This window comes from Manihot esculenta, chromosome 13, assembly GCF_001659605.2.
Source record: "Manihot esculenta cultivar AM560-2 chromosome 13, M.esculenta_v8, whole genome shotgun sequence".
In the NCBI taxonomy this organism is placed as follows: Eukaryota; Viridiplantae; Streptophyta; class Magnoliopsida; order Malpighiales; family Euphorbiaceae; genus Manihot; species Manihot esculenta.
The window spans coordinates 23,101,517-23,121,341 of record NC_035173.2 but is presented as its reverse complement, the minus strand read 5'-3'; the positions used below and the strand labels follow the sequence as shown (position 1 = coordinate 23,121,341).

Genomic DNA, 19,825 nt, shown 5'->3' with positions numbered 1-19,825 from the left:
GATTAGTTTTCATGATTGTTTGAAGGTTTTAAGCTAAACACCCAAAGTTTTGAAGTTTGGAGAGTTTGAAGGCAAGTTGCTCCAAAACTCCACGTTAGGATCTTTCATCTACTTGTTTTCACGAGGTAAGTGAAGATCCTGAGCTTGTTTTTATGTTTTCTGAAGGTTTTATGGGGTTTGATGGAGAGAGTGGCATGAATAGGGTTTTTGAGTGTGTTTGATGATTTATATGTCCAGCTTGTTTTTGTGTTGTTTGTGTTGTGTGTTTGGGGTTTTTAGGTAGTTTTGGACCCCTTTGAGCATATACATGAGTGTATGCAAGTGGAGGAAGTGAGGTGTGTGAGTTGGAGAGGGTTTTGTGCATTTGGCGAGAGGCAGGGCAAGTTTCTGCCCTGCTGATGAACTCAGGTTCGGCCGCCGAAGGTACATTCGGCCGCCTAACACCTGAAGAGGTGTGAGGAGGTGGCTTCGGCTGCCCAAGCTTGCCCCCGAGCTTTTGGACTTTCGGCTCTAGAGGGAAGTTCGACCGCCGAAGGTGCCGCCGAAGGTTAGAGACTTTCGTCTCTGAATACAAACACCTCACTTCCTCTACTTGCATACACTCAAGTATATGCTCAAAGGGGTCAAAAACTACCTAAAAACCCCAAACACACAACACAAACAACACAGAAACAAGCTTTATGCACAAAATCATCAAAACCTCTCTTTTTAACCTATTCATGCAACTCTCTCCATAAACCCCCTAAAACCTTCAGAAAACATAAAAACAAGCTCAGGATCTTCACTTACCACTTGAAATCAAGAAGATGAACGATCCTAACGTGGAGTTTTGGAGCAACTTGCCTTCAAACTCTCCAAACTTCAAACTTTGAGTTTTTAGCTTAAAACCTTCAAATAATTATGAAAACGAATCAAATTTGTGCATGAGTTAATGAAAACATGGAAGAAAACTCACAAAGGACAGGGTTTCACCTCAGAAGCCAAAAGAAACGGTGCTCTGATCGCTTCAACCGACTGAGGGCCATTTATAGGTGGCTGGCCAGACCACCTTCGGCGGCCACACGTGAAACCGAAAGCCATGCATGTTCGGCGGCCGAACCTCAACTTCGGCGGCCAAACCTGGCTTTTCTGCCTTGGTTCATTTCACTCAAAAACTCAGTTCCTTATGCATAAACCTTGATGAACATATCAAAACATTTAAGAACAACATAGTTCTAATCCTTCTAGAGACGTCCGACATCCCGGACTCCACCGGAAAGTAGAATTCCGATACCGGACTCTAACAGGGTATTACAAATTCCTTCTACAAAGACTCATGCCATAGTAACCTAACAACAAACAGGAAGTCTGCAACCAAAATTACCTTGGTCGCCGCAATTTAATGTTGTTTCGATTTTATCTTCCGTTCCCACTTCCTACACACAAGCAATTCAGAGTTCTCATTAGAGGGAAGCAATGATTCATGAATTAAATGCTCTAATTCAGACTAAAACCTGGGAGCTAGTACCACGATAGAAAGCTCAGAATATTGTTGGTTGCAAGTGGGTCTTTAGAATTAAACAGAAAGTTGATGATAGTGTTGATTGTTATAAAACGCGCCTTGTGGCTAAGGGCTTCCATCAATGCCCCGGTATTGATTATTTTGAAATTTTTTCACCAGTGGTAAAACCAACAACCATTCGAGTTATTCTCTCTCTAACTGTTTCACATGGTTGGGTAGTAAAACAATTGGATGTATCCAATGCCTTCTTACATGGTGATTTGGAGGATAAAGTGTTTATGGAGCAACTTTCTGGTTTTCAAGATAAATCAAAGCTAGATTATGTTTGTCATCTTCGACGCTCGTTGTACGGTCTTCATCAAGCACCTCGACAATGGTACAAACATCTCTTCTCTGCTTTACTAAAACAAGGATTTCGAGTCTCACTGGCAAATCCTTCTCTTTTTCATTATGAGAAAAATAATGTTAATATTATTTGCCTTGGTATACGTAGATGATATCTTGTTAACAGGCACAGATACATTCATAAGACAACAGATTGTTGTTTCTTTACAGTTTGAATTCATATTGAAACATTTAGGTAGGTTAGAATACTTCCTTGGTATGGAGGCGATATGGACTGAATCTGGTCTTTTATTGACACAACAAGAGTATATCTTAAACTTACTGTAATACCCGGCTAGACTCCGGTATCGGAATTCCTACCGTCCGGTGGAATCTCGGATGTCGGAGACCTCTAGAAGGGTAAAATCATGTTTTTATGAAATGTTTTAATGTTTTGATGATTTTAAGTAAAAAGGAAAATTAGTTTTTGCATGAAAACAACCTTGGAAGAAAACCCAGGTTCGGCCGCCGAACCTCAAGTTCGGCCGCCGAACATGCAAGCATTTCGGGTGTGCCTTAGGCCTCCGAAGGCATAAGTGAGGGAAGTCCAGGTTCGGCCGCCGAACCTCAAGTTCGGCCGCCGAACCTCAAGTTCGGCCGCCGAACCTCAAGTTCGGCCGCCGAACATGGCATGCATGCGGAGGCACGTTCGGCCCCCGAACGTGGCCTGGCCAGCCACTATAAAAGGGTCCCTTAGCCGAAAACGGGCGAGCTTTTCTCCCCATTGTCGGCTAGGGTGAGTTCTCCGCCGTCCCTCACCAATCTTTGAGTTCTTCCTTCAGATCTTTCAAGATTTTCACAAGTTTTTGCTTTGTTTTGAAGATTTTCAAGTTTTGAGCAAGTTTTGAGCTTGGAGACCCAAGGAAGTTGAAAATCTCTCCCATCTCCGAGCTAGGGTCATTTTCCTCTCGATCTACAAGAGGTAAGGGCCGATCTTGAGCTCACTACATGTTTTTAACAAGTTTTAAGTTGATTCTTGAAGTAGAAATGCATGTGTAGGGTTTTGGGTTTATGTTGGTTTATGGGCAATGTATGTTGGATTTGTGTTGTTGATGTGTTGTAGATGGGGTTTAAGATAGTTTGAAGCCCCTAGGAGCTTGTATGCTTGAGTATGTGTGTTGTAGAATAGGATTATGCATATTTATAAGGTTTGGGAGGCATTGGAGGCAAGAGGAGCCAAGTTTCTGCCCTTTGGCAGAAACCAGGTTCGGCAGCCGAAGGACTTTCGGCCGCCGAATATGGCTGGGGAGGCAAGCCTTTCGGCTGCCGAAGCCTGCCCCCGAAAGGAGACTTTCGTCTCTGTCTGGGAGTTTCGGCCGCCGAAAGTGCCGCTGAACATGCATGAGTTTCGCCTCTGTCTGGGAGTTTCGGCCGCCGAAGGTGCCGCCGAACCTGCCTGACTTTCGGCTCTGGAGGGACTTTCGGCCTCTGAACCTGCTGCCGAAAGTGCCCTATTCAGCCTTCCTTTGCATGTTTTGCATGATTGTTTCATGATGTTTTAGGGGGTTTTTGGGGAATGTTTTTAGAATTATGTTCTAGTTGTTTGGTCCCTCATTTGAGTCCACCTGTGTAGGTTCGGACCCGAGGAACCGAGGACCCCAGCAATGAGTTCAGCTGCTTCTGAGTCAGTAGAGCTTCAGCCAGAGGTGAGTAGAATAAACTTTTACGATTTTAAGCAAATAAATTATAAAATTTTTAGCATGTTCATGCATCATGAATGCCATATGATGAATTAGGTTGTTTGCATTAGAATTCACAAATATGTTGCATTGCATTTATGATGTTTATGTGGATTGGTTATTGGATGATCCTTTAGTCCTCATATGATATGATGATGTTACGGCATGATATGGTATGGAAGTCCAGGTTGTACCCATTCTACGTCCCTGGCACATTGGAATGTTATGATATGTTATGTTAAGAGAAAGACCGGTTGTACCCATTCTACGTCCCGGCACTTTGGAATGCAGAGGACTATTGATGACAATACCATCTGAGATGTGATTTGTTGTGATGTGTTGCATTACATGATGGCATGAGAACTTAAATTTTGTTTTTCATTATTCTGCTCACTGGGCTCTAGTAGCTCACCCCTTTTCCCTAATCCCCCAGGATTGCAGGTACGGGCTAGACAGAGAAGTCAAGAAGAGTAAAGTCTTGTGTTTGTAATAGATAGAAAGTGGACATGATAAATTGTAAGATGATGTAAAGTTGAATAGTCACGTTATGTATAATGATATTGAGGATTAGAAGTTGTGCTTGACCCTATGGGTATTGTTATCCCTTTTATTACATGATCTCAGATGTTTTATGATGTATATGTGGACCAACTCAACGCATGTTATGTCGCCCATTGGGGCTTTGATGAGATCCCACAGAGGGGTCAATGTTATGGTTATGTTTATATTTAGTGCATGCATAGGTTGAGATTGGTACATGAGAAAATGAATGAAAGAAAAGTTTTAATTTTTATGTATATTGTCGATTATGTATGGGATTAAACAGATTATCAGGATGCATGTTAGGCTTGCTATGGGTCCCGGCGGCCTTAAGTCGACCCGGATCCTAGCGCCGATAGCGGTCCGATTTTTGGGTCGTTACAGAATGGTATCAGAGCCCTAGGTTCATATGGTCGGACCTAGAGTGTCGGGCTCATAGATGTTATAGAAAGTCAAGCACAATAGGAAGATCATGTCCACTAGGATAGGATGTAGAGTCCTGTCTTGTTTAGTGATGTGAAATGCCATGATTATATGCATGTGCATTAACGATATGTGATATATGTGATGAGGGTTCATGTGTGCCCACATGAACCATATGATGCTAATATTTGTTTGTTATGTGCTGCCTTTCAGAAAACAGGATGAGGGGAACTCGTCAATCTGCACGATTGACTGGAGTGCCACCTGAGGATGAGGGCACGAGCGCCCGTCCTCCTGCATTGCCTAGGGCAATGTCATGTAGATCAAGCAGAGAAAGAGTGTCAAGGGACCCTAGAAGGTCTTTTGATGCTAGCAGAAGGGGGACAGATAGAGGAGGAAGTTCTTCAGATGTGAGGGAGGTTATGGAAGAGGATCAGAGAAGGGATGGGAATCTGGATGTCAGCATGACGGAAGAAGGGACAGGGTAGTCTCAGGGAGGCGCTAAGGCCTCGGGGTATGGTTTTCCACCCCATTATCCACCCTTCCCACAGGGTTCAGGGTATCCGATGGGAGGCACATCAGATTACTCCAGCTTTAACCCCTACCCTACCTACATGCCCTATCCACCTTTCTATCCACCTCACCCCCAGTACCCAGCTTATCCACCCTCACCCTTTTATCCTCACCCGGCAAACCCCACCTCGGGGAATGCTGCACCCCCACCTCCACCACCTACAGAACCAACAGCCCCAGTTACTCAACCTCCTAGACCTAGCTCAGCCAGTGGGAGCAAGGTCAAGATGACCGACTACATGAAACTGGGTACTCCTCAGTATGAAAAAGGGGATGACCCATTTGTGTATCTTGAAAGGGTTAAGGTGATCACAGATGAGATTGGGGCTGATGATAGTAGAGCCATTCAGATGGCTGGGTTCACGCTTAAGTGCAAGAAGGCACGAGAGTGGTTTAAGAATTATGTGAACCCGAGAGTAGACAGCATGTCTTGGGAGGAGTTTGCAAACGAGTTTGCAGGATGGGCTTTTCCCGATAGTTCAAGGGAGCTGAAGATGATCGAGTTTGAGCAGTTGAGGCAGACCGATGAGATGAGTGTAGAGGAGTTCACAGACAGATTCTTGGAGCTATTGCCATTTGCAGGGCAAAATCTTGACTCGGACCAGAAAAGGTCAAGGAGGTATATCATGAAACTCCACTCCAGGTATTCCTCCTTGATCCAGTCAGCAGATAGGGAGAGCTTCCATGCCATAGTGGATATGGCCCGAAAAATGGAGGCCAGTGCCATCGTTCAGGGAACAGTCAGACAGTCAGTGGCACAGTCTTCTGGTTCCAAGACCCCAGGCTCTTCTTCTCTGAGTGCAGCAGCTTCAGGTAGCAAAAAGTGGAGTAATACCACTAGGAAGCCCAAGAAGAACAAGTTTTGGAACAAGGTCAAATCCAGTCTGGGACTAGGGAGTGGCTCGAGCTCTGGTGCGGATAATGCAGTTTGTGCAAAGTGTAGTAGGCCACACAGGGGAGTTTGGCGGGCCGGGACAGCAGCCTGCTTCAGATGCGGGCAAGAGGGACACATGGCTCGGGAGTGTCCTAGGGCAGCTTTTGGAGCACAGTCTCAGCAGACGGCTTCTGGCAGTGTGGCTCAACCAGCAGCTCCAGCCATGACTCAGGCCAGTGGCAGAGGTAGAGGAAGAGGGGCAGCCTCTTCGTCAGTGGGTTTTAGAGGTGAAGGTCCATCAGCTCCAGCACGGATCTTCACGATGACTCAGCAGGAGGCAGATGCATCTAACACCGTGGTGGCAGGTAATTTAGTCATTGGTTGTTCAGATGTGTATGCCTTGATGGACCCTAGTGCATCTCATTCTTTTATTGCTCCGAGAGCCGTCGAGAGGTTGGGTCTGATGATCTCTGGGTCAGAGTGTCCTCACTGGGTCAGTGGACCCAAGTGTGATCCATCAGTGGCAGAGTCAGTCTGCCAGTGCAGTCCAGTCTTTGTTGAGGGAAGATGCCTTTCCGCCGACCTTGTGGTTCTAGACTTGACAGATTTTGACGTCATTCTAGGGATGGACTGGTTATCTACCCATGGTGCTACCTTGGACTGCAGGAACAAGGTAGTCAGGTTCAGAGATCAGGATGGGTCAGAGGTTGTCTTCAGGGGAGACAGGAGAGGTACACCTAGAGGTCTGATATCAGCTCTTCAGGCTCGTAGGTTGCTTAGGAAGGGATGTCAGGGGTATTTGGCTCATGTGAGAGAGCTTAGCAGTCAGGTTAGAGAGCCTGCCTCGGTGCCAGTGGTCAGAGAGTTTCTAGACGTCTTCCCAGATGAGCTGCCAGGTTTACCACCTGCTAGGGAGATAGAGTTCGAGATAGAACTGATGCCTGGAACCAGATCGATCTCTATCCCTCCCTACAGGATGGCTCCAACTGAGTTGAAGGAATTGAAAGAACAGTTGCAAGAGCTGGTAGAAAAGGGCTTCATCCGACCGAGCACCTCACCTTGGGGTGCACCAGTCTTGTTTGTCAGAAAGAAGGATGGATCCCTTAGACTTTGTATCGACTACAGGCAATTGAACAAAGTCACTACCAAGAATAAATACCCATTGCCAAGGATCGATGATCTATTCGACCAGCTAGCAGGAGCGGGTTGTTTCTCCAAAATAGATCTGAGGTCCGGGTATCATCAGCTGAGGATCAGGGAGGAAGATATACCAAAGACAGCTTTCAGGACCAGATATGGGCATTTTGAGTTCCTTGTAATGTCGTTCGGGTTAACCAACGCCCCTGCAGCATTCATGGATCTCATGAACAGAGTGTTTAGCCAATACCTAGATCACTTTGTTATTGTCTTCATAGATGATATCTTAGTGTATTCCAGGAATGCAGAGGAGCATGCCCATCATCTGAAGTTGGTTCTGCAGACCTTGAGGGAACATGGCTTGTATGCCAAGTTCTCTAAATATGAGTTCTGGCTGAGGAGCATTTCGTTCTTGGGGCATGTAGTGTCAGAAAATGGGATAGAGGTGGACCCCAAGAAGATAAAAGCTGTGGCTAACTGGCCTAGACCCACTTCAGTGACAGAGATCAGGAGTTTCTTGGGTTTGGCAGGTTACTACAGGAGGTTCGTTCAGGACTTCTCAAAAATTGCAGCTCCTCTGACCAGACTAACCAAGAAGAATCAGAAGTTTGTGTGGACCGACCAGTGCAAAGAGAGTTTTGAAGAACTTAAGAAGAGGTTGACTTCAGCACCAGTGTTAGCTCTACCATCTAGTGATGAAGACTTTACAATCTTTTGTGATGCGTCCCGTGTGGGACTGGGTTGTGTACTAATGCAGAATGAAAGGGTAATTGCTTATGCTTCTAGACAGCTGAAGAAGCATGAGTTGAATTACCCCACGCATGACCTAGAGATGGCAGCAGTAATCTTTGCACTCAAGATGTGGAGGCACTACCTCTATGGGGTTAAATGTGAGATCTTCACGGATCATAAGAGCCTGTAGTACATCCTGAGTCAAAGAGATTTGAATTTGAGACAGAGGAGATGGGTAGAGCTGCTGAGTGACTATGATCGCAAGATTCAGTATCATCCGGGTAAGGCGAATGTTGTGGCAGACGCCCTAAGCCGAAAGTCGCTAGGCAGTCTACCCCACATTACGGCAGAGAGGAGACCAGTGGTGAAGGAGTTTTACAAGCTCATTGATGAAGGTCTACAGTTGGAGTTGTCTGGTACAGGTGCTTTAGTGGCCCAGATGAGAGTGACACCTGTGTTTCTGGAGCAAGTGGCTCAGAAACAGCATGAGGACCCAGAATTAGTGAAGATTGCCAGGACTGTTCAGTCGGGCAAGGACAGTGAATTCAGATTTGACAGTAAGGGAATCCTCCGCTATGGGAGTCGATTGTGTGTACCAGATGACATAGGGCTAAAAGGAGACATTATGAGGGAGGCTCATAATGCAAGATACAGCGTTCACCCCGGAGCCACCAAGATGTATCAAGATCTGAAGAAAGTTTATTGGTGGCCAGCGATGAAGAAAGAAGTGGCACAGTTTGTGTCAACCTGCGAAGTGTGTCAGAGGGTGAAGCTGGAACATCAGAAGCCGGCTAGAATGCTTAACCCGCTACCTATTCCAGAGTGGAAATGGGAGAATATAGCTATGGACTTCGTAGTGGGGTTACCGGCGACGTCCAACAGATTGGACTCCATATGGGTGATTGTGGACAGACTCACCAAATCTGCTCACTTCATCCCTGTCAGGAGTGGCTATTCTGTGGACAAGTTGGCGCAGGTGTATGTAGATGAGATCGTCAGGCTGCATGGAGTTCCTGTTTCAATAGTGTCTGATAGAGGGCCCCAGTTCACCTCCAAGTTTTGGCGGAGTCTGCAGAATGCCATGGGTACCAGGTTGGATTTTAGCACTGCTTTTCATCCACAGACGGACGGACAGTCCGAAAGGACCATCCAGACTATTGAGGATATGCTCAGAATGTGTGTGCTGGATTTTGGCGGTTCTTGGAGGCAGCATCTACCTTTGGTGGAGTTTGCCTACAATAACAGCCATCATGCTAGCATCGGGATGGCTCCTTATGAAGCTTTATATGGAAGGAAGTGCAGGTCACCTGTTTGCTGGGAGGAAGTTGGAGAGAAGGCCTTAGCAGGGCCTGAGCTAGTAGAGATTACCAGCAGGGTGGTACCCATAATCAGAGAAAGGATCAAGACTGCTGCAAGCAGACAGAAGAGTTATGCAGACATCCGCAGACGGCAAGTAGAGTTTCAGGAGGGGGATCTGGTATTGCTTAAGGTGTCCCTAATGAAAGGAGTGGTTCGCTTTGGGAAGAAAGGTAAACTAACCCCACGATACATCGGACCCTTTGAAATCTTGCAGAAGATTGGGAATGTGTCGTACAAGCTAGATTTGCCTGCTTCAATGGCAAGAATCCATCCAGTTTTCCATGTTTCCATGTTAAGGAAGTTCGTGTCAGATCCGAGTAAGGTTCTTAGTGAGCCTGATGTAGAGATCCAAGAAGATCTCACCTATGTTGAGCAACCAGTACGGATCCTAGACACTGACAGAGCATATTTTAGCCCACTTAATCATGATATTAATGATGTTTATTTGCACCTTTTCTACCTAATTTTGTGGTTTTAATCATGTTTTGCAGATTTTAGGTGTAAAGAGACATTCTGGAGAAAATGCTCTTAAAACTGCCAAAAAGTGCCAAATATGAAAAGTTCCAGAAAAGGAAAGTTTTCATATATGGAAAGTTCCAAATAAGGAAAGTTTTCATATGTGGAAAGTGCCAAATAAGAAAAGAGTCAGAAAGCACAGTCAGCAAACTGTCCGAAATTCGAACTGCAGAATCTTTTCTGCCTTATTTAGAACATATGCCAAGAAAGGAAAGTTTTCAAATAAGGCAAGTTTTCAGAAAAGGGAAGTCTTCAAATGAGGAAAGTGCAGAGGCAAAAGCAAATAAGGAAAGCTCAGTCAGAAAATTATTTGCAATTCAAATCGCAGATCTTTCTTTCCTTGTTCAAAGATGTGCACACACTGCAGCAGTCATATCTTCCTGTTTAGGCAGCAAGATCTCAAGTAGATGCTCTTCCTCTTCTGCATTCAGAATTCAAAATTCAAACGAAGACTCCGCCTAAAAAGGAAAAGATTATACAGATGCACTTTCCCTTCTGCATTCAATGACTGCGCACCACTTGCCTCTTGCAACACAATCTGCGCGCCACTCCCTATTCAGGAAGGAGATCTCAACGCGCTTGGCCTTTATTCAGTCCAGATTTATAATTCAAAAGAGGCTCCATCCAAATAGGAAGTTTGGACAGCAAATACTTCCTATTCAGAAGCATCCACGCGCCTACCTCTTCTGCAATCCGGATCCGCGCGCCTCCTTCCTATTCAGCTCCATCCGCGCGCATGTCTCTCCCCTGCAGAGCAAGCCACGACTTTTCTTCCTCTATTGGCATCCTTGGATCGCTCTTCTTTCCTTTTTAGGCATAAGGTACGCTCCTTTCCTATTCTGAAGGCCATCTGCGCGCCACCTTCCATCTGAAAGCCTTGATTCTCTCCATCTTCCTCTTCTGCAACAACTTGGGCAGCAAGTTGTGTTTGGGCAGCACCTTGGGCAGCCTCTACACTAATTAGGAAGACCTAGGCAGCACCAAAACTCTATAAAAAGGTACTCTCTTTGGCAGCCACGAATTCGGACACTTTCAGACTCATCTTCTCCTTCTCATCCGGATCAAGCAAGGCCGCGCCTCACCACCTTCGGCTTCTTCTTCTCTTCTTCTACCTTTCTTTATGGTTTTTGTTTCAGCCATGAGTGGCTGAAACTCTTTCATTCTAGTTGAAGAAATAGTGAAGCTTTAGTTGTATTGTGGGTTGACAGACTTGGACTACATTGTTTATCTTTTGGTTATTCAGTATTCTTGTGATTTCATGCTTAAGGACATTATTGCTTTGTTATTTAAGATCTCCATTGATTTTTATTGCAAGGTAATATATTGTTGGTTTGAATGATTTTAAGTCCGAAATTGCTTGATTTGTTCAACCATAAGAACACTTGGTGCACTACCAAGGAAATTGCATGATCTAGTGTTGTCTCCATGCATGTGGGTGACTAGAATTGGTTCTCTCTATATCTTTATGCAATTAACTATTGTAAAAGGCCTAAGGCTCAAAGACGTTCTTTGGCAATTGTTAATTAGTAATTAATTGGAGGACTTTCCCTAATTGATTTAATCTTGAAGAGAGACAATGGATGTGAGAAGCTTCTTCAATCTCCATGGCCAATTTATTGAATTAACAAAGGAACATATGAGTCAATGATCAATCCCATCAACTAAAGTGAATCTGAATCTTCAACTAGAGCTTTTACCATCATTGTTTTACCCTTAATTTGCCAACTGCTTTCTTTTTAATTGCTCTTTACATTAGTTTAATCAAATCAATCTCAAAACCCCCCATTTTTACTTTACATGCACTTGCACTTTCTTTTCTTTTCTGCTCTTTTTAATTTCATCTACTCAAGGAAGGTAAATAAGTATCAATTCCCTATGGATACGATCCTTTCACCACTGTCTATAGTTTTATTATTGTTGGCAATTGAATTGATTATTTTGACCGGTTTCGACAACCGCTCTGTCAAAATTGGCGCCGTTGCCGGGGAATTGTTCTAACTTGTTTATTTTTCTTTTATGACCAGATCTGGACGCGAGGAAATCCTACCTTACGATCCAGAAATTGAGCGCACAATCAGGAGACTAGGTAAGCAAACAGGTACACATTTGGAGACTGAGCAATCCGGATCCGCGCAAAGACACCTCCCAATTGCAGATCAGCCTCCTGAAACCACTCCAACGCATCCTGAACCATCTGAAATGGCTGAAAACGTGGCACCACCTGCTGCCAATGCTGAACATGCTGTCCATGAGGAAATACCTCTAGAAAATCCAGTCATAAGGGCCCCAGAGCCAAGAGGAAGAACCATGGGAGAATGGGCAGCCCCCATAGGTGACCAAGCACCTTTGTGCATCAACTATCCACCTCTCACCGTTCCTTTTGAGCTCAAAACAGGTTTGATTCATATTCTCCCTAAATTTAGAGGATTAGAAAATGAAAACCCACACAAGCACTTGAAGGAATTCGCCATTATTTGCTCATCCATGAGACCTCAAGGAATTACTGAAGATCAGGTTAGATTAAGAGCTTTTCCTTTCTCTCTTGATGATCATGCTAAAGATTGGTTATTTTATTTGCCACCTGGATCTATAAATTCTTGGGAAGAAATGGCTCAAACTTTTTTGAACAAATATTTCCCAACATCTAAATCAATTGGCATAATAAGAGAAATCACTAGCATAAAACAGAAACCGACTGAAGATTTGTATGATTATTGGGAAAGGTTTGAAAGACTTTGTACAGGTTGCCCACAACATGATATGTCAGACAGGTTCCTTATGCAGTTCTTCTATGGAGGATTGTCATCATCAGAAAGGAGATACATTGATGTAGCCTATGGGGGATCCATTAAAGACAAGACGCCTAGGGAGATGAGGGAACTGATTTCCACTCTTGCAGCCTCATCTAGGCAATATGGGGAAGAAAGGCAAATGCAAAGAGGAATCTATGAGGTAAGTACACCCAATTCTGATTCTCAAATTTCAAAACTAACTTGTCTTGTGGAAAAATTCATACTTAGCCAAGCTCAATAAGTTCAGCAAGCCCAACAGCCTCAGCAGCCTCGGCCATGTGGTTTATGTGCCTATGTGAGACACCCATCTGATCAATGTCCTACACTTCAGGAAGACTACCAGGACATCAATGCAATTGGAGGATATAACAACCAGGTAAGGCGTGATCCCTATTCTAACACCTATAATCCAGGTTGGAGAGACCACCCCAATTTCAGCTATGCCAAGACAAACAATCAGCACTACCAGAGGAATCAGGCCCAACCAGCACCTACAAGTTCAGATCTTGCCTCTGGCGAAATGGCAAAGATGATGCAAATGATGCAAATGATGCAACTGCAGATCGGGGAATTGACATCCGCAATGAACAGATCCGGCACTCAAGGGAAGTTACCTTCTCAAGCAGAAGACAACCCCAGAGAGAACGTGAATGCTATTACATTGAGAAGTGGGAAAGAGCTTCAAGATTCCAAGACTGATGAGCCAGAAACCATTCCTGCGCAAGAATCAGAGGTTTCAACTGAAACAATTCCTGCGTCACCTCCACCTGAGCCAGCTAGCCATCCTCATGCGCAAACTGAGACACCATCTGCGCAAAAAGAAGATCCCCAGGTACGTTTTTAGATCTCACCTCCTTTTCCAAAGAGATTTGAAAAAGCACAGAAAGAAAAAGAAGACAGGGAGATCCTTAACACCTTAAGAAAGGTACAGATCAACATACCTCTGCTAGATGTTGTTAAGCAAATTCCCAGGTACGCAAAATTTCTGAAAGAATTATGTACCAACAGAAGGAAGCTCGCAGAGAGGGAAAAGGTAAGTGTAGGAGAAGCTGTTACTGCTGTCATTAAGAGAGAACTCCCAACTAAATGTAGAGATAAGGGCATGTTTGCAATTTCTTGTAAGATAGGGAATGTTGGGATTAAGAAGGCTATGTGTGATCTTGGTGCATCCATAAATGTTATGCCCCTTTCCATTTACAATTCTTTGAATGCAAGTGCACTGAAAGACACTAGAGTTGTGATTCAACTAGCTGACAGATCCGTGGTATACCCAAAAGGAGTGCTCGAAGATGTTCTAGTGCAAGTAGATGAGCTTGTCTTCCCAGCAGACTTTTATGTGATTGACACTAAGGAAGACCACTGCAGCACCTCTTCAGACATCCTTCTTGGACGTCCCTTCTTGAGCACTGCCAAAACCAAAATAGATGTGCATGATGGCACCTTGACCATGGAATTTGAAGGGGAAGTGATTAAATTTAATGTCTATGATGCTATGAAATTTCCCTATGATTTGTCCCCTGTTTATGGTTTAGACATGATTGATTGTTTGAGTCAGGAGATATTTAATGAGAATCATGATGATGTGCTAAACCATGACTTTTGTAGGGAATCTGATCTGAAAAATGAAGAGCCGAAATTGACAGAAACCGTTTGCAGCATTCAACAGCTGAGCTGCAGACCACTACAGGAAGAACAGGTGGAAATCGCACCACTTCAGAAAGGACTGCAAAACCAATCGCAGAAGACCTTTCAGCTTCCGCAAAGAGGCATCTTTAGGCCGCCGAACTTCACCATCCTTCGACCGTCGAGCCCCACCAGCTTTCGGCCGCCGAACTCCTCAACACCTCAATCGGCGCCTCTTCAGCTTCCATCGCAACACCTTGCACCTCCAACTCCACTGCAGACAGTCCATGAACAAGCAGAATCCTCTTCACAGCAATTTCTGAAGTCCGAAGAAAGTGAGAACGATCTCCATGAGCAGATCTACTCTACACGGGATGATGAGCCATGGTATGCAGACATTGTGAACTACCTTGTTACAGGTAATCTACCTTCTGACATGCCCAAACACACAAGAGACAAAACAAAGAGTGAGGCAAAGTACTATGTTTGGGATGAACCATACCTGTGGAGGCATTGTTCTGATCAAATGATAAGGAGATGCATTCCAGATCATGAAATCGCCTCAGTACTCGCATTTTGTCACTCATACAGTTGTGGTGGCCATTTTGGACCACGAAAGACAGCCCACAAAATACTTGAATGTGGATTCTTTTGGCCCACTCTTTTTCGAGATACTAATCTGTTTTGCAGGACATGTGGTAGATGCCAACAAACAGGAAACCTTGGCAACAAAAGCCAAATGCCACAGCACCCCATCATGGTTTGTGAGGTATTTGATGTATGGGGCATAGACTTCATGGGCCCCTTCCCACCTTCTTTTGGATACACTTACATCATTCTTGCAGTGGATTATGTGTCCAAATGGGTGGAGGCGAAAGCAACTAAGACAGATGATGCAAGGGCGGTAGTTGATTTTGTGAAAACTAACATTTTTGCTAGGCATGGAGTTCCCAAGGCAATCATCAGTGACAGAGGCACCCACTTTTGCAACAAGGTAGTTGGAAACCTTCTCAAGAAGCACAATGTTGTGCACAGAGCATCCACATCCTATCATCCTCAGACAAATGGACAAGCTGAAGTGTCCAACAGGGAGATCAAAGCCATTTTAGAAAAGACTGTGTCCCCCAGCAGGAGAGATTGGAGTACAAAACTGGAAGACGCCTTGTGGGCATACAGAACAGCCTACAAAACACCCATAGGTATGTCTCCTTATAGATTGGTCTATGGAAAAGCATGTCACCTTCCAGTTGAAATAGAACACAAGGCCTATTGGGCTGTCAAGAATTGCAACATGAACCTGAAGGAGGCTGGACACTATCGCAAGTTGCAACTGCAAGAGCTAGAAGAGATAAGAAGAGATGCATATGATACTTCGTGGGACTACAAAACCAAGATCAAGGCCTCCCATGACAACCGAATTTCAAGGAAGCATTTTGAGGTAGGTGATAAAGTCTTACTTTTTGATTCTCGTTTGAAATTGTTTCCAGGAAAGCTACGGTCTAGGTGGATAGGACCATTCATTGTTGAGCACACTCACCCTCATGGAGCAGTAGACATTCGCAGTATAGATACAGGGAAGCAATTCAAGGTGAATGGCCATCGCCTAAAGCCATTCTATGAAGGATTTACAGTGCAACTAGTGGAAGAAATTCCACTAAATCGTCACTCACTCTGAATAGGCTCATCGCACCATGCCAACCACACCCAAGGGAAGTAATCAGTTTCTTTGTTCTTTTATATTTTTTACACATTGAGGACAATGCATGATTTAGGTGTGGGGGTACGGCATTTTAATTTTTGCGTTTTTTGCCACATTTTTCCCTTTCAGTTGCGTTTTTGCTTTCAGTTCTTCCTTTTAGTTTGCGTATTGCGTTTTTGCTTTCAGTTCTTCCTTGCAGTTTGCATTAGCTTGCTTTCAGATTTCCTTTCAGATTCATGCCTTGCGTTTCTTTCAGATTATTTAGCCACAGTTTTTAAATTTTTTCGTTTTTACTTTCAATAACACACACATCCACAATCTTCTTTTTGATTTGCTTTGCTCAAACTGATGAACTATGTCGGATGAACTTTCTTTCCATGACCCCATTGATGTGATAACTCTTTAAACCTGTGTTGAATCAATTGCAATGAGATGTATTCATGTTTGGGAATTGCCTTTGAATTGAATCTTTAAGCTTGCCATGGTGAAAAATATATTGACGACACTCATTTGAGAGAATGAATTGATTGATGTGTGAATAAACTTAATGTGACTTGTGTTAGCAATTGGTGTTGATTTGCCCAAATCATTGAGAAAAATAATTTCAGAAAAGGCCTAGACTTCATAAGCACAAATTGAAAACTGTTCCAATGGTCAAAAGACTATGAACAAAGCTAGTAGCCACTTGGACAGGTGACCAACTAAGTAACTGGGGGTGGGTATCACCAACATGTACCTTCATGTCAAAAGGTTGGTGACTTTTTTTAAGCAAGTTTAAAGTGCAAAAAGGCTGAATAAAGTACTTCAAGGTAAGGGCAAGTCACTCTGAAAGCTAGAACATGTCTTTAACTTAACAAATGAAATGTGCATGTATGATCTCTCTCTTGAGGAAAATCAATCCTAGCCATGGTAAGTAAAGGGAAACAAGGAAAAAGGTGAGTAACCTTGATGCATAAATTCTTTATTGCAATGCTTCAAAATAGGGGTCTAGAGTAAGAGCTTAAGTGGACATAAAGGATCAAAGTAAAGAGAGTTTGTTTGACTGTGTTTGTTTGCTTGAGGACAAGCAAAAGGGTAGGTGTGGGGATATTTGACAGAGCATATTTTAGCCCACTTAATCATGATATTAATGATGTTTATTTGCACCTTTTCTGCCTAATTTTGTGGTTTTAATCATGTTTTGCAGATTTTAGGTGTAAAGAGACATTCAGGAGAAAATGCTCTTAAAACTGCCAAAAAGTGCCAAATATGGAAAGTTCCAGAAAAGGAAAGTTTTCATATATGGAAAGTTCCAAATAAGGAAAGTTTTCATATATGGAAAGTGCCAAATAAGGAAAGTGTCAGAAAGCACAGTCAGTAAACTGTCCGAAATTCGAACTGCAGAATCTTTCCTGCCTTATTTAGAACATATGCCAAGAAAGGAAACTTTTCAAATAAGGTAAGTTTTCAGAAAAGGGAAGTCTTCAAATGAGGAAAGTGCAGAGGCAAAAGCAAATAAGGAAAGCTCAGTCAGAAAATTATTTGCAATTCAAATCGCAGATCTTTCTTTCCTTGTTCAAAGATGTGCACACACTGCAGCAGTCATATCTTCCTGTTTAGGCAGCAAGATCTCAAGTAGATGCTCTTCCTCTTCTGCATTCAGAATTCAAAATTCAAACGAAGGCTCCGCCTAAAAAGGAAAAGATTAGACAGATGCATTTTCCCTTATGCATTCAATGACTGCACACCACTTGCCTCTTGCAACACAATCTGCGCGCCACTCCCTATTCAGGAAGAAGATCTCAACGCGCTTGGCCTTTATTCAGTCCAGATTTATAATTCAAAAGAGGCTCCATCCAAATAGGAAGTTTGGACAGCAAATACTTCCTATTCAGAAGCATCCGCGCGCCTACCTCTTCTGCAATCCGGATCCGCGCGCCTCCTTCCTATTCAGCTCCATCCGCGCGCATGTCTCTCCCCTGCAGAGCAAGCCACGACTTTTCTTCCTCTATTGGCATCCTTGGATCGCTCTTCCTTCCTTTTCAGGCATAAGGTACGCTCCTTTCCTATTCTGAAGGCCATCTGCGCGCCACCTTCCATCTGAAAGCCTTGATTCTCTCCATCTTCCTCTTCTGCAACAACTTGGGCAGCAAGTTGTGTTTGGGCAGCACCTTTTGCAGCCTCTACACTAATTAGGAAGACCTAGGCAGCACCAAAACTCTATAAAAAGGTACTCTCTTTGGCAGCCACGAATTCGGACACTTTCAGACTCATCTTCTCCTTCTCATCCGGATCAAGCAAGGCCGCGCCTCACCACTTTCGGCTTCTTCTTCTCTTCTTCTACCTTTCTTTATGGTTTTTGTTTCAGCCATGAGTGGCTGAAACTCTTTCATTCTAGTTGAAGAAATAGTGAAGCTTTAGTTGTATTGTGGGTTGACAGACTTGGACTACATTGTTTATCTTTTGGTTATTCAGTATTCTTGTGATTTCATGCTTAAGGACATTATTGCTTTGTTATTTAAGATCTCCATTGATTTTTATTGCAAGGTAATATATAGTTGGTTTGAATGATTTTAAGTCCGAAATTGCTTGATTTGTTCAACCATAAGAACACTTGGTGCACTACCAAGGAAATTGCATGATCTAGTGTTGTCTCCATGCATGTGGGTGACTAGAATTGGTTCTCTCTATATCTTTATGCAATTAACTATTGTAAAAGGCCTAAGGCTCAAAGACGTTCTTTGGCAATTGTTAATTAGTAATTAATTGGAGGACTTTCCTTAATTGATTTAATCTTGAAGAGAGACAATGGATGTGAGAAGCTTCTTCAATCTCCATGGCCAATTTATTGAATTAACAAAGGAACATATGAGTCAATGATCAATCCCATCAACTAAAGTGAATCTGAATCTTCAACTAGAGCTTTTACCATCATTGTTTTACCCTTAATTTGCCAACTGCTTTCTTTTTAATTGCTCTTTACATTAGTTTAATCAAATCAATCTCAAAACCCCCCATTTTTACTTTACATGCACTTGCACTTTCTTTTCTTTTCTGCTCTTTTTAATTTCATCTACTCAAGGAAGGTAAATAAGTATCAATTCCCTATGGATACGATCCTTTCACCACTGTCTACAGTTTTATTATTGTTGGCAATTGAATTGATTATTTTGACCGGCTTCGACAACCGCTCTGTCAAAATTGGCGCCGTTGCCGGGGAATTGTTCTAACTTGTTTATTTTTCTTTTATGACCAGATCTGGACGCGAGGAAATCCTACTTTACGATCCAGAAATTGAGCGCACAATCAGGAGACTAGGTAAGCAAACAGGTACACATTTGGAGACTGAGCAATCCGGATCCGCGCAAAGACACCTCCCAATCGCAGATCAGCCTCCTGAAACCACTCCAACGCATCCTGAACCATCTGAAATGGCTGAAAACGTGGCACCACCTGCTGCCAATGCTGAACATGCTGTCCATGAGGAAATACCTCAAGAAAATCCAGTCATAAGGGCCCCAGAGCCAAGAGGAAGAACCATGGGAGAATGGGCAGCCCCCATAGGTGACCAAGCACCTCTGTGCATCAACTATCCACCTCTCACCGTTCCTTTTGAGCTCAAAACAGGTTTGATTCATATTCTCCCTAAATTTAGAGGATTAGAAAATGAAAACCCACACAAGCACTTGAAGGAATTCGCCATTATTTGCTCATCCATGAGACCTCAAGGAATTACTGAAGATCAGGTTAGATTAAGAGCTTTTCCTTTCTCTCTTGATGATCATGCTAAAGATTGTTATTTTATTTGCCACCTGGATCTATAAATTCTTGGGAAGAAATGGCTCAAACTTTTTTGAACAAATATTTCCCAACATCTAAATCAATTGGCATAATAAGAGAAATCACTAGCATAAAACAGAAACCGACTGAAGATTTGTATGATTATTGGGAAAGGTTTGAAAGACTTTGTACAGGTTGCCCACAACATGATATGTCAGACAGGTCCCTTATGCA

General features: G+C 43.4%; 1 protein-coding gene across 1 annotated transcript; it reads left to right on the top strand.

The window, feature by feature from the left end:
- The first annotated feature begins 15,424 nt into the window (after nucleotides 1–15,424).
- LOC110603215 lies at nucleotides 15,425–15,808 on the top strand. The gene is made up of 2 exons (XM_021740919.1): nucleotides 15,425–15,575; nucleotides 15,621–15,808. Exons 1-2 carry the CDS (start codon nucleotides 15,425–15,427, stop codon nucleotides 15,806–15,808), a joined length of 339 nt encoding a protein of 112 aa, XP_021596611.1.
- The last annotated feature ends 4,017 nt before the right edge of the window (nucleotides 15,809–19,825 follow it).

Bases quoted from the DNA above. Each gene is read 5' to 3' on its own strand.
- LOC110603215 (XM_021740919.1), top strand. From the start codon at position 15,425: ATGAACCTGAAGGAGGCTGGACACTATCGCAAGTTGCAACTGCAAGAG. The intron at 15,576-15,620 runs GTGATAAAGTCT...AATTGTTTCCAG, and splicing joins AAGGAAGCATTTTGAGGTAG to GAAAGCTACGGTCTAGGTGG.